This window comes from Schistosoma mansoni, chromosome 1, assembly GCF_000237925.1.
Source record: "Schistosoma mansoni strain Puerto Rico chromosome 1, complete genome".
Classification (NCBI taxonomy): domain Eukaryota; kingdom Metazoa; phylum Platyhelminthes; class Trematoda; order Strigeidida; family Schistosomatidae; genus Schistosoma; species Schistosoma mansoni.
In genome coordinates this window covers 22,381,287-22,392,125 of record NC_031495.1, presented here as the reverse complement: position 1 = coordinate 22,392,125, position 10,839 = coordinate 22,381,287, and the positions used below count along the sequence as shown (strand labels likewise).

General features: G+C 34.4%; 2 protein-coding genes across 2 annotated transcripts in view; one reads left to right on the top strand and one right to left on the bottom strand.

Moving 5' to 3' along the window:
• Positions 1–4,967, top strand: part of Smp_129030 (putative protein FAM44A) — a gene marked incomplete at both ends in the record, with an annotated part of 42,316 nt that extends 37,349 nt beyond the window's left edge. The window contains one exon of the mRNA XM_018793673.1: positions 4,899–4,967. Coding sequence (XP_018648162.1) covers positions 4,899–4,967 — 69 coding nt within the window. The remainder of the gene's footprint in view (positions 1–4,898) is intronic.
• On the bottom strand, positions 132–572 carry Smp_196750 (putative cadherin; the record flags this gene model as incomplete). The annotated part of the gene is made up of 1 exon (XM_018793674.1): positions 132–572. A coding segment is annotated over one exon (441 nt), but the record flags the coding sequence as incomplete, so codon positions are not given.
• Positions 4,968–10,839: the final 5,872 nt, after the last annotated feature.

Here is a 10,839-nt window from a genome sequence, read left to right as displayed (position 1 = left end):
TTCAGGTATCTCATACTATAACGAAGCAATTGTCAAATGTTTCCTCACTTTTCAGTAGTTGTCTATGCAGAGTCAGTTTCGGATGTGAAACTTGAATGTCAACAATTTCCACAATACCTCTGCAAAAATATCTATAACAGTTTTTGATATAAACAGGAACTCACCTCTAATTTATAAGCTACAGTACCATTTAATCCATAATCGAAATCTTTTGCCAAGGGTAAAATAGCAATTTCACGCTTTTTACCACCACTAGTACTACTACTACCGCTACTGTGAATTAAGGAACTTTCAGTAGTCAAATATGTCATCCAATATGGTGGCACTGATGATAGTGGTGGTGATAATGATGATAACATAGGTGACAAAGAATATTGATCAACCGTTGATACATCTTCACTTATTTCAAGTTTCAATCCACTTGTATATTGATCAAAACGTGGTATATTATCGTTGATATCTTGAATATTTACAGGAATATTGATTAAAATTGGTTTAAATGTACGATTTTGACTGATTAATGCAAATTCTAGGATAATTGTACAGTCGATTTGTGATGGATCATCAGTAAGATCTAAATAATATAAAGAAGAAAAACAAACAAACAAATATTTAACCAGGATTCATTAATTTAAACAATAATTTGTTAGGCAAACAATTGAATTTACATTTTTATTTAAATCAATTTATGTAAACTAGGATTTATTAGCGGTAGCCTGTAATTTCCAGTCGCTATTTTGAGGTTTATTTTCTCATGTTCGAAACGATGGACACTTGGTGCTGAATTTCAGTAAAAATTGATAATTACAAAAACAGATATCCTTTAAAATTCACTTGTCATCGTTGAACAAATCTCAAGTTCTGGTACTGGACGGTCGGAGGAGATCAGTTGGAAATTCTGATCTATCTGAAATTCATGTTATTTGGCAATTCTAAGTAAGACGAATCTACAATCCTACTGAGAACATCAGCTCCCTGTTAGATTCGAATCTACTTCATTCAGTTTCACAGGCAGCATTTCTACGACTAAAGAGAATCTGGAACTCAGATCAGTTGTTAGGTAACACTGAAACCAGAATTTTCGGCGAGACTATAGTTTATGGAAGAACTGATCAGAAGCGAGTGAGTGCTTCAAGGTAATAGCTCCTGTTTCAATACCCAATGCTCACGTACGATCGGTTCACAACATATTTTAAGTAGGACGTTAAATTTGAACGGCTACAACAGATGAGATTACTGAGAAGTTCTTTTATTTGTAATTGTGGTGTTCAAGTGACTCCTAGACATTGTGCAGATAATCGTGACGATATTGTATTTCGATGTAATAAATGTTAGGGGGACTTTTTCACACTCGATCCCGAATGGCACTAAAACAGGTTACGATAACTGTTGAAAACTGGATAATAGAAGCACCAGCAACACTGGTTGCAACCTTTGTAGATGTTGCTGAAGCTTCGGCAGTTAAGTGGTATGAGCATTGTCAAGATATATGTGCGATGAAAATACCAAGCATGAATTAGTCATTTGGAGGAATCTGGGGAAATCGACGAAACAGTCGTTAGAAAACGCAAATTCAAAAGAAAAAGAAGAGTTAAGAAATGACTGAGTAAGTATCAGTTCCTTGAATATACTTGGAAGATCTTTAGTATATGTTATAGATCTCAAAAGGGACAGTTAGAGCGCGTAAGAAACCGAAAGACTACAAAGATAATATCAATTATACGAGAGTATATGCAGCTGGATACCACAATGTACACAGATGACTGTAGAGCATATCGATGCCTATCTAGACTTGGTTACGTGCACCATGTCGTCATTCACAAGCAACATTTTGTAAACCCCACCACAAGAGTAAATATCAATAATATAGAAGCAGTGTGATCGAGGCTGAAAGAATTTTTGTGACTTTATATTAGCTCCAGAGGTCAACTATTATGGAGTGACATGGATGAGTCCTGTACAGTATGCGTTATGATTTCAGAATTGCAGAGCCTCTTTCTAACGTTGAAAAGTTTTTAAACCATGTTGAAAAAGTGGATCCACTCTGGTTTTTCAGTTTTTTATAACTTATTCTTACTCTACCAATTGTTTTCTAATTGGCTGTAACCTATCAAGATCACCTAAGCTTCGTCCAAAGATCGTCCATAAATTTTAGTCTCGCTGAATTTTCAATACAAACATCGAAACAGTTTTATCGTACCAAGTTGAAATTTGGAGAACTACTGCAAAAATAATCAGAAGCATACAGGCATTTATAAACAATCGTCAACTCAAGGTACTCCTGATCCATTGACTGGAAACCAATAGCAACAACCCACCGAGGCAGAGAACAAACCAACTTCCAATTGAAGAGTAAATTAGAAGACGATGGGGGTGGATAGGATATACATAGCGGAGATCACCAAACTGGATCTCCAGACAAGGAATAACTTGAAATTTTGAAGGCATCATGCAAAGTGGGAGACCGAAGAATATATTGCTTGGGCAATTGAAGAGAGACATCAAAAGAATGAAGAGCACTTGGTGACAACAGAAAAAAATTGCCCAGGACGGAGTTGGTTGGAGGATTATGGTCGGTGGCCTATGTTCCTACACATTTCCACAAAAACACCAACCAGAATAAACGTTTAACATATCCCCTGGTATCTTCGTGATCAAAGCAAAGGTTACCTGAAATCACCGAGCACAATGTCTCTTCTGACAACCAAAGCAACAATTACTACAGGTACATGGAATGTCCAGACAATGTAAAGGACTTGCAGTGTCCTTAAAATAGAAGAGAGAGGATATGACCTGGCGATCCTAAGGATAAATAAAACTATCTGCAGAAATCTGAACTAAAAAAATTGACTTCAAGAGTACTGTTATTGAGTTTTGACCACGAAGAACAAAATGTCCCATACATACAAACAATTGCGATGATGCCATCTAAAGAAGCTCAAAGAGCACGTATAGGATGGAAATCCCATGGATCCAGGATCATCAAAGCATCCTCCAAAACAAAGAAGAAGGGAATCACAACGGATGTTATCCACTACTATGCACCTATCAATGACTGCAATGAAGACGATAAAGAACAGTTTTATAGGAGGCTGGAGTCGATCATGGAGAAGTGCTCAAGAAACGATTTGAACATCCTGATGAGAGACCTAAGCATCAAAGTCGGAATGGAGAACATCGGATATGAATGTATCATGGAGCGATATGGACTGAGAGAAAGGAACGAGAATGGTGAGAGATTTACAAATTTATATTCCTTCAACAAAATGGTGATGGGTTACACAATATTCCCACACAAAGATACATGGATCTCGCTGGACCATACCACAAGAGAAGCAGATCAATCATATTTGTATCGACAAAATATCCAGAAGGTCCATGGAAGACATGATAACCAAGAGAGGAGCTGACATAGCTTCACATCACAACCTAGTTGTGGTAAAGATGAGATTGAAGTTAAAAAAAACACTGGACAACTGGAGGAACAGCATTGTGGATGTTTAATACAACCTTCCTTCAAGATACTGACAAACTCAAAAAATTCAAGATAACTCTCAACAGCAGGTTCCAAGCCTTACAAGATCTACTCAAAGAAGAGAAAACTACTATGGGGTACAACTGGAGAAAGATCAATGAAGCACCAGCTTCAACGTATCAGGAGGTTCTGTGCCTCAACAAGCAATGGATCTCCATCGAAATCCTGGACAGCATTCAAGAAGGGAAGAACAAGAAGACAGTATTCAATGGTAGGCGAACAACAACAGAGAATATCAAGGCACACGGTGAATACAGAGGAGTAAACAAACGAGTGGAGGCGAAAATTAGAGCGGAAAAGTGGAAATAATTGGAAGACCTTACAATGACAGGGGAAATATATGTGAGAGAAGGAAGTATCAGACAATTACATGATACAACAAAGAAGCTAGAAGAGAAATATGGTAAACTAGAGCGACCAGTCAGGGACAATGAATGCAAGTCAATCACTGAGATTCAAGAACAGAGGAACATATGGGTGGAGCACTTTGAAGAACTCTTGAATAGACCAGTTCGACTGAACCCACCGAACACTGAATTAGCATACACAGATCTCACTACATTGAATACCTCACCAACAGAAGAATTCAGTACGGCCATCAGACAAGTTAGGAATGACAAAGTAATAGAAGTGAATATCATGACAGCTGGAGCACTGATATCAGACATACAGGGAACTGCAAGGATGCCCTATTTTCTTTACAGGGAGATCTGTGAGAAATATTAGGCGCCAAGTGTCTGGACGGAGAGATGTACCATCAAGAGACAAAACACTTTTCTTAAGAGACCCACTTATTTCAAATGTATATCGTTACACTTACCATCACTCTGAGTCCCACTTTCGTGGATTGCTCCACCTGACAAAAGCTAGTTTAAGTTTCAAAGTTTACCTACACAGATAAAATCAATATTGTTCAGTCATAGTTGAGCGACCTTAGAAATGAAAATTTTTAGATATTTTGACTTTATAATCAGTTTATTCAAGTGTGATAAAGTTTTTTATGCACTTAATTTATTTATTGATCTGGCTTAGTCTGTAATCTATAAAGTGAAAAACTCCGTGACCATATAACGTGAATTCACTACTGAAACTAAATTTCTAATTGGGAAAGAAATCGATTTTGGAAAGAATCTGTTTTTCATACTGTCCAAAATTCTAACTTACGAGTAAATTGTCATGAGCTAACTTCATCAAATGCGGACAACTAAAAGGTTCTAAACTACAACGAAAACTGCTCAGTGCTCCCTGGTTTTCCAGAAGATAGAAGTCGGTGATAGAAAAGCAACTCTAGATCAACAACTTTTCTGTTTCTTACACTGGTTCCAATTATTTTTGAACTGATACATTTTTTATACTTTTCTAGAGTACAGCGTCGAAATATCGACCGAATGATCCGATATGGACAGACATGATTGCTACAAAAGATCAATGAATGAAGCAGGTAATTAGTTTTATGAGGATAATTTGTATTTCAAGTAGGTTGAAGCGTTGGTCTTAACAAATAATATCGTTCAAAACTAGGAGGCACTAGAAACCTGTCTCCATGTTTCATATTATTTCGGTTACGCAGATACTAGTAAGGACTCGATTGATCCTGACCAATTTCCTTCATTTTGTGTCTCAAATTAGTTAAATGAATTCTTTCGAGTGATAAAAGATAGTAACACGTGGCAGAAGTACTTCTAGTCTAAACGAAATCCGATATATATATATATATATATATATATATATATATATTCACTGAACCAATTTCTGTTTTGTTTCTTCGTTCCTGCAAAGACAAATTTGTGTAAAGATAGCACCAAATGTCATTCAGTGTAATTCCTGAACTCTTTCTGAATTATTTTAATATTAGCAAAATTAACTCTATGGTATGACAATATATTGTGTTATTTCTCTCTGTAGATGCTGCAACTACGAATTTGTTTGGTTTTTTATCGACCTTCTAGACATAAATCTGATTCCATTTCTTAAATAACAGAAATGATGGTAGTCCTAGTACTTAATTTCTCCTAAATTAACAAGTGAAGGTTTTAGTGCTGTAACTTTGTAGTCAATGTATTCTATATCGACTGCTTTCCGAAGTTCATCTAATATATCTTAAAATTTCTACGCAAAACGATTTTTTCTCTTCTTTATGCTGAACAGTCATTGAATATATGATAGCTTAACCAGCACGATTTTTCATTGGATGTGAAATCAATAGTTTTTAAGTAAAATGTTATGTTCTTGTCGATGTCACTAACATTTCAAAACTTATTTCGGATCTGATTAAAGTACGGTAGTATCTACTTAAAATTCCGTCTAGTTACTCTCACCTCAATATTTATGAATATCTCAGCAATATAACGCCTTCCAAAAATACACAAACTTCCACAGTTAGTTTAAGAAAATACTGTTTTAAATACTACTTTTTATATCTATGATATATTCTGTTAAAATCTCAAAGTATCTACTACAAAACTGAGATCTATCCTTGACAGTCAGTTAGTTTTTGGACATAATTGTATAACTCCATAGAGTGTTTGTCCCTCTTCTTGATAATAACATACCATCACCAGTTGGGCGTTACATGACTGAAATTCACGCTTGTTTTTACGTTCAGCTATTTCGAATTTAGTGCAGAACTCTAATACTTCCTAGTTATACAACGACTGTAATCGAACGCCTTGATGGCGTTCGACATTTTCTATTAATCATCTGAGAATTAATTGACCCATATATATCTTCAGTTCATTTAACTTTGTATACCACCTCATTTATCATAAAACAGTATTATTTATTAAATGGATTGTCATTCTGTTTATGTGTATCAACATTGTGATAAATTAATGACTAATTTTCTATCTTACTCCTTGTAGAAGTCATACAAATGTCAAAAATGAAAAACTAGCGTATATTGACACTCGAGATTTATTCTCGTTAAACAAGGGAACAATTCGAAATCACCACAATTCCAATTTTATTTATCTGAACAAAAATTTAACACAGATCGTTTTATTTTGATTTAAATTGTCCATTTAATATAATATTCTATGCAAGAAACATGTTTCCGTCCATTTTTTTATTTACCAGAAAGCACAATTATTGGGAAAAACATAATAATAACTGATAAGTTATATAACACTTATTTTTTCTTTTCTTATTGTTACTTCAAAGGAACCAAGCGTTAATTACTAAGATTAATCTATAATAATTTCTAAAAATTCTTGTTAAATTCCTTACAAACTTAAACCAAATCATCATACCCAAGCTTTTCAATTCCTGAGACATGATCAAGTCTTTTTCATTGGTTGATAATTGCGTTACCGTTCACTTAACGGGTATAGAAATGTGTCAGCAACTTCAATTACATTATTTCTTTAACCTTCTTTGGAAATTTTTCATAATCATATCATAACAAAATGGTAACATACTAGGGTAACTGGGTTAACTCATTGGATAATTCCTCCACAGGTTCGGTTACAAAAACGCAATAGAATAAATTTTAGAAGACAGTGACACTAACTCTCTCTCTCTCTCTCTCTCTCTCTCTATATATATATATATATATATATATATATGGCATTAGAACAAAAATGTATACACAGAATATTCAACCAATATAACACGATTTTAACTTACTAATTAGATAACAGAACACACTTTAACTTCCAAAATGAAAGTCACGAAACAATCAAATAAGGTTCCAGTTCTCCCAAGTTACCCAAGATAGTTTAGTTCCGAAAGAATCCTTGTACTTGATTTAAAAAATAGGTTCAAAATAATTAGATATCAGATATTGTAAATTTTATCTCTTACCATCTAATAAATAAGCATAAATGAATCTTACTGAGTCTTTTTTCTGAAAAAAAGTAGTTCGTGAAAATTTGTAAACACATTTTATGTTGTCTTGGAGTATACTGAAAAATCTTACGACACACATCGGTCAAATAATTTGTCTTCCAAACTGAATGTAAGGAATCCCAAGGGGTTGTAACAGCACAACTGTAATGTGAAATATTGTGGTTACTGAGGTGGTCAAACTTATAGCGCTGAGTGATAGAAGCAAATCCTCCACCTCAATGAATGAATGTATGTTTAGGCAGTGACAGTAATCATTTATATACGAAATATTCAACAAAGGTAACATAACCGTGGGATAGTATATGACTAAATAGGTAAAAAGAACACGGTTTTCGGATTACGATCAATGGAATTTTCACTTCGTGTGACATCAATGTGAAACGATCAACAAATTAATCAAATATTTGCGGTAGATATTTTCATCACTCACTGTCCCGTCTCGGTGATAATTTCAAATGAACTTGGTTGTTTCTTTTTGAGTATCTCTGTTTTTAGCATAATTAATTAATTGATATCCAATCATGTGACAGTAAAAATTATCGACGTAGCTTTTATCTTTATATACTATTTAAACGGTGACTTTGTTTAATTTGAATCATGATTATATCATAATCAATTCATTCATCATTCAAAAAAAAGTTTTTTCAGGTATAGACAATAGCTAGTAAACCTTTAAAAATCTAGGCGCATCGGACTCCCTGTCCATAAAATGTTTGGGGCTCTCAGTAACGTGAACTGATAAACCTATACAAAGATAACTATTTTTACCTGATCTCGCGATGAAATTTTATCATCCAGTCATAACCCAGTGATCCTTAATTCACTTATTTACTTTCCCCCATACAAGTTGATTCAATTCTATCATGTTCGACTTCTCATAAAAATTTATCGAGAACTTTTTGAATGTAGTCGCTAGTAATCACAAGACAATAGTTTAGCTTAGTATTTTGTAGAAATTAGCTCAGTTAGAAGATATTTGCGTTTTGGGTGAATGCTGATCCGTACCAAATGTCGAGTGAACTTGATATCTACTTCATTATATCCATCTGTATAAAGTTTCTGTCACCTAACCAAAAGTTTCTGTTATCATGCTATTTAGATGTGATATTGATTATATCTGCTTAATTTTAGTCAATTCTCGGTATAGCTTGATCATCATCCAATAATTATTCGCTATTTAATTAAATCATTTAGGCTTATAATATGAAATATAAGTAAGTTCAATCTCTCATGCATTTACACCAATCTATACATCTCATTTTTTGAGAGCTCAAAAGTAACATACTATTAAATAATTACAAAAAAATTATTTAGTTAGGTGACCTTAAATACCTGCAGGTGACCTTGACCGCTGAAAACAAGGACACCGATTTTATCTGTATAGAGAATTAGTAAAATAAAAGATAAAATCCCTGTCCTTTTAAGAAGTAATCAATATGGTTTTGACGATATAGTTAACATTCTGTATAAACACTTTATTTTAACAAGTCTATTTACAGTTGAATTATAGATTGATGATGCTGATCATATAGAGCTTATTTTTGTTTTAATTACGTTCTGGATTTAAATAAATACTGAACTAAACAATAAATCTGCGGGGTTCTTTTTCCAAAACATTAAAGTAAACATTTAGTTACGTTTGTTTATCCACAAATAAAAAATCTTAAATTCCATTCATAAAATTAAGACCTCCACTCTCTAATATCTTTGTTATCCTGCTTTAGAACTAGTATACTCTCAAGGGAGAATGAAGAAAAAATAATGATCGAGTTCCACTTTTCCATTTGATTCAGAGACATAAAAGAATCTAATAATTTATTAGGCACTTAAAAAGTTTGGTTTCATGAAACAATATGGGGAATAGATCATGATTATCAATCAGTATACGATAAAAAGATAATAACTAATCAAGACTGGATGGTAAAAATTTGAATTATGTTTGTTTCGCAGCTGGTGCTTCATTATGAACTGAGAATTGCCTAAATATCCTTCGATTTCTCAGGAATCAACTTTACCTGTAGCACTTTTACGGTTCCTGTCGGTCCCAAGCCCAGAAATAGAGGAAGGCCTGAGCATAGGGCCACTCACCCGATTCCGTAGGAAACAACCTTGCTGAACAAACACTAACCAGAAAAATCAATTAAGACCAACTAAACCCTGTCCTTCGAGTTGAAAGATCTTCATTCAGAAGAATTATGACGACTGATGATGCAGCTCAGACTCATTAGAAATCACGAGGCTGATGCCCATTCTGACATCAAGAAAAAAACTAATGTGGGTACATAGAATATCCAGACAGTGTGGGAGACTGGGGGTACCCGCAAACTAGCTGTGAAAATGAGGAAACAAAACCTGGCGGTTATCGGAATAAATGAAATTCATAAGATTTAAGCTGGAAAGAAGAAAAATTGACTTTGGGAAAAAGATGCTGTTGTACTCCGCACATGAAGAAGAAATTTGACCCAAAAACACGAGGAGTTGCAGTGATGCTATCCAAAGAGGCACAAAGAGCACTTATAGGATGGAAATCCCATGGATCCTGAATCATCAAAGCATCCTCCAAAACAAAGAAGAAGGATGCAGATGTAAAGGCGAGAATTGCCAATGAAAGGGTGGCACTCCTACAGTTGAAGAACATATGGAACTTTAAACAATTGTCAACCAATATCACAGTCAAAATCTTTAGTAAAAACGTCAAGACAGTTTTACTGTACGGAGCTGAAACTTGGAGAGCTACTAAAATCATCATCAAAAATGTACAAGTATTTCTAAGCAATTGTCTACTCAAGAAAGATACTGAATGTCCGTTGACGGATACCATCAGCGACAACCTACTGTGGGAGAGAACAAACCAGCGTCCATCTGAATAGTTAATTAGGAAAAAACGTTGGAACAAGGATAGGACATATATTGAGGAAATCAATAAGCTACATTATTAGGCAGTCGCTAACTTGGAATTTTGAAAGGAAATGGAAAAGAGAAAGACCAAGGAATACACTTCATTGGTAGTCAGAAACAGAAATCAGGAAAATGAGTAGCGACTGAGAAGGATTTTTCATGACAGAGTTGGAAAGAGGATGCTGGTGGGCGGCTTGTGCTCCTCCACGATGGATAGCAAAATCAAATAACAAAGTCTGAGGAATTCTTTAGTGATATGGGAACTTCCTAAATTTATTTAGGTGATTTGTAAAAATTAATTAAATTTAAACTGAGATCACATAGAAAACGTTTAGAAACCAAAAAACAGACAGCATTTACGCTCCGGTTTGGAACTTTGATAACATCCAAGAGGTCAAAACCGAGAGTTTTCAGTCATGCAGCATGAGTACTCAGACTAATAAATTACTTTGTAACAAATGTATTCTGTGATCTGTATGAAATTAATCGCCAAAAATGGATTGGCTGGGATCAATATAGGTAACTGAAAGAGAAAATAACTACGAAAATACTTTTAAATT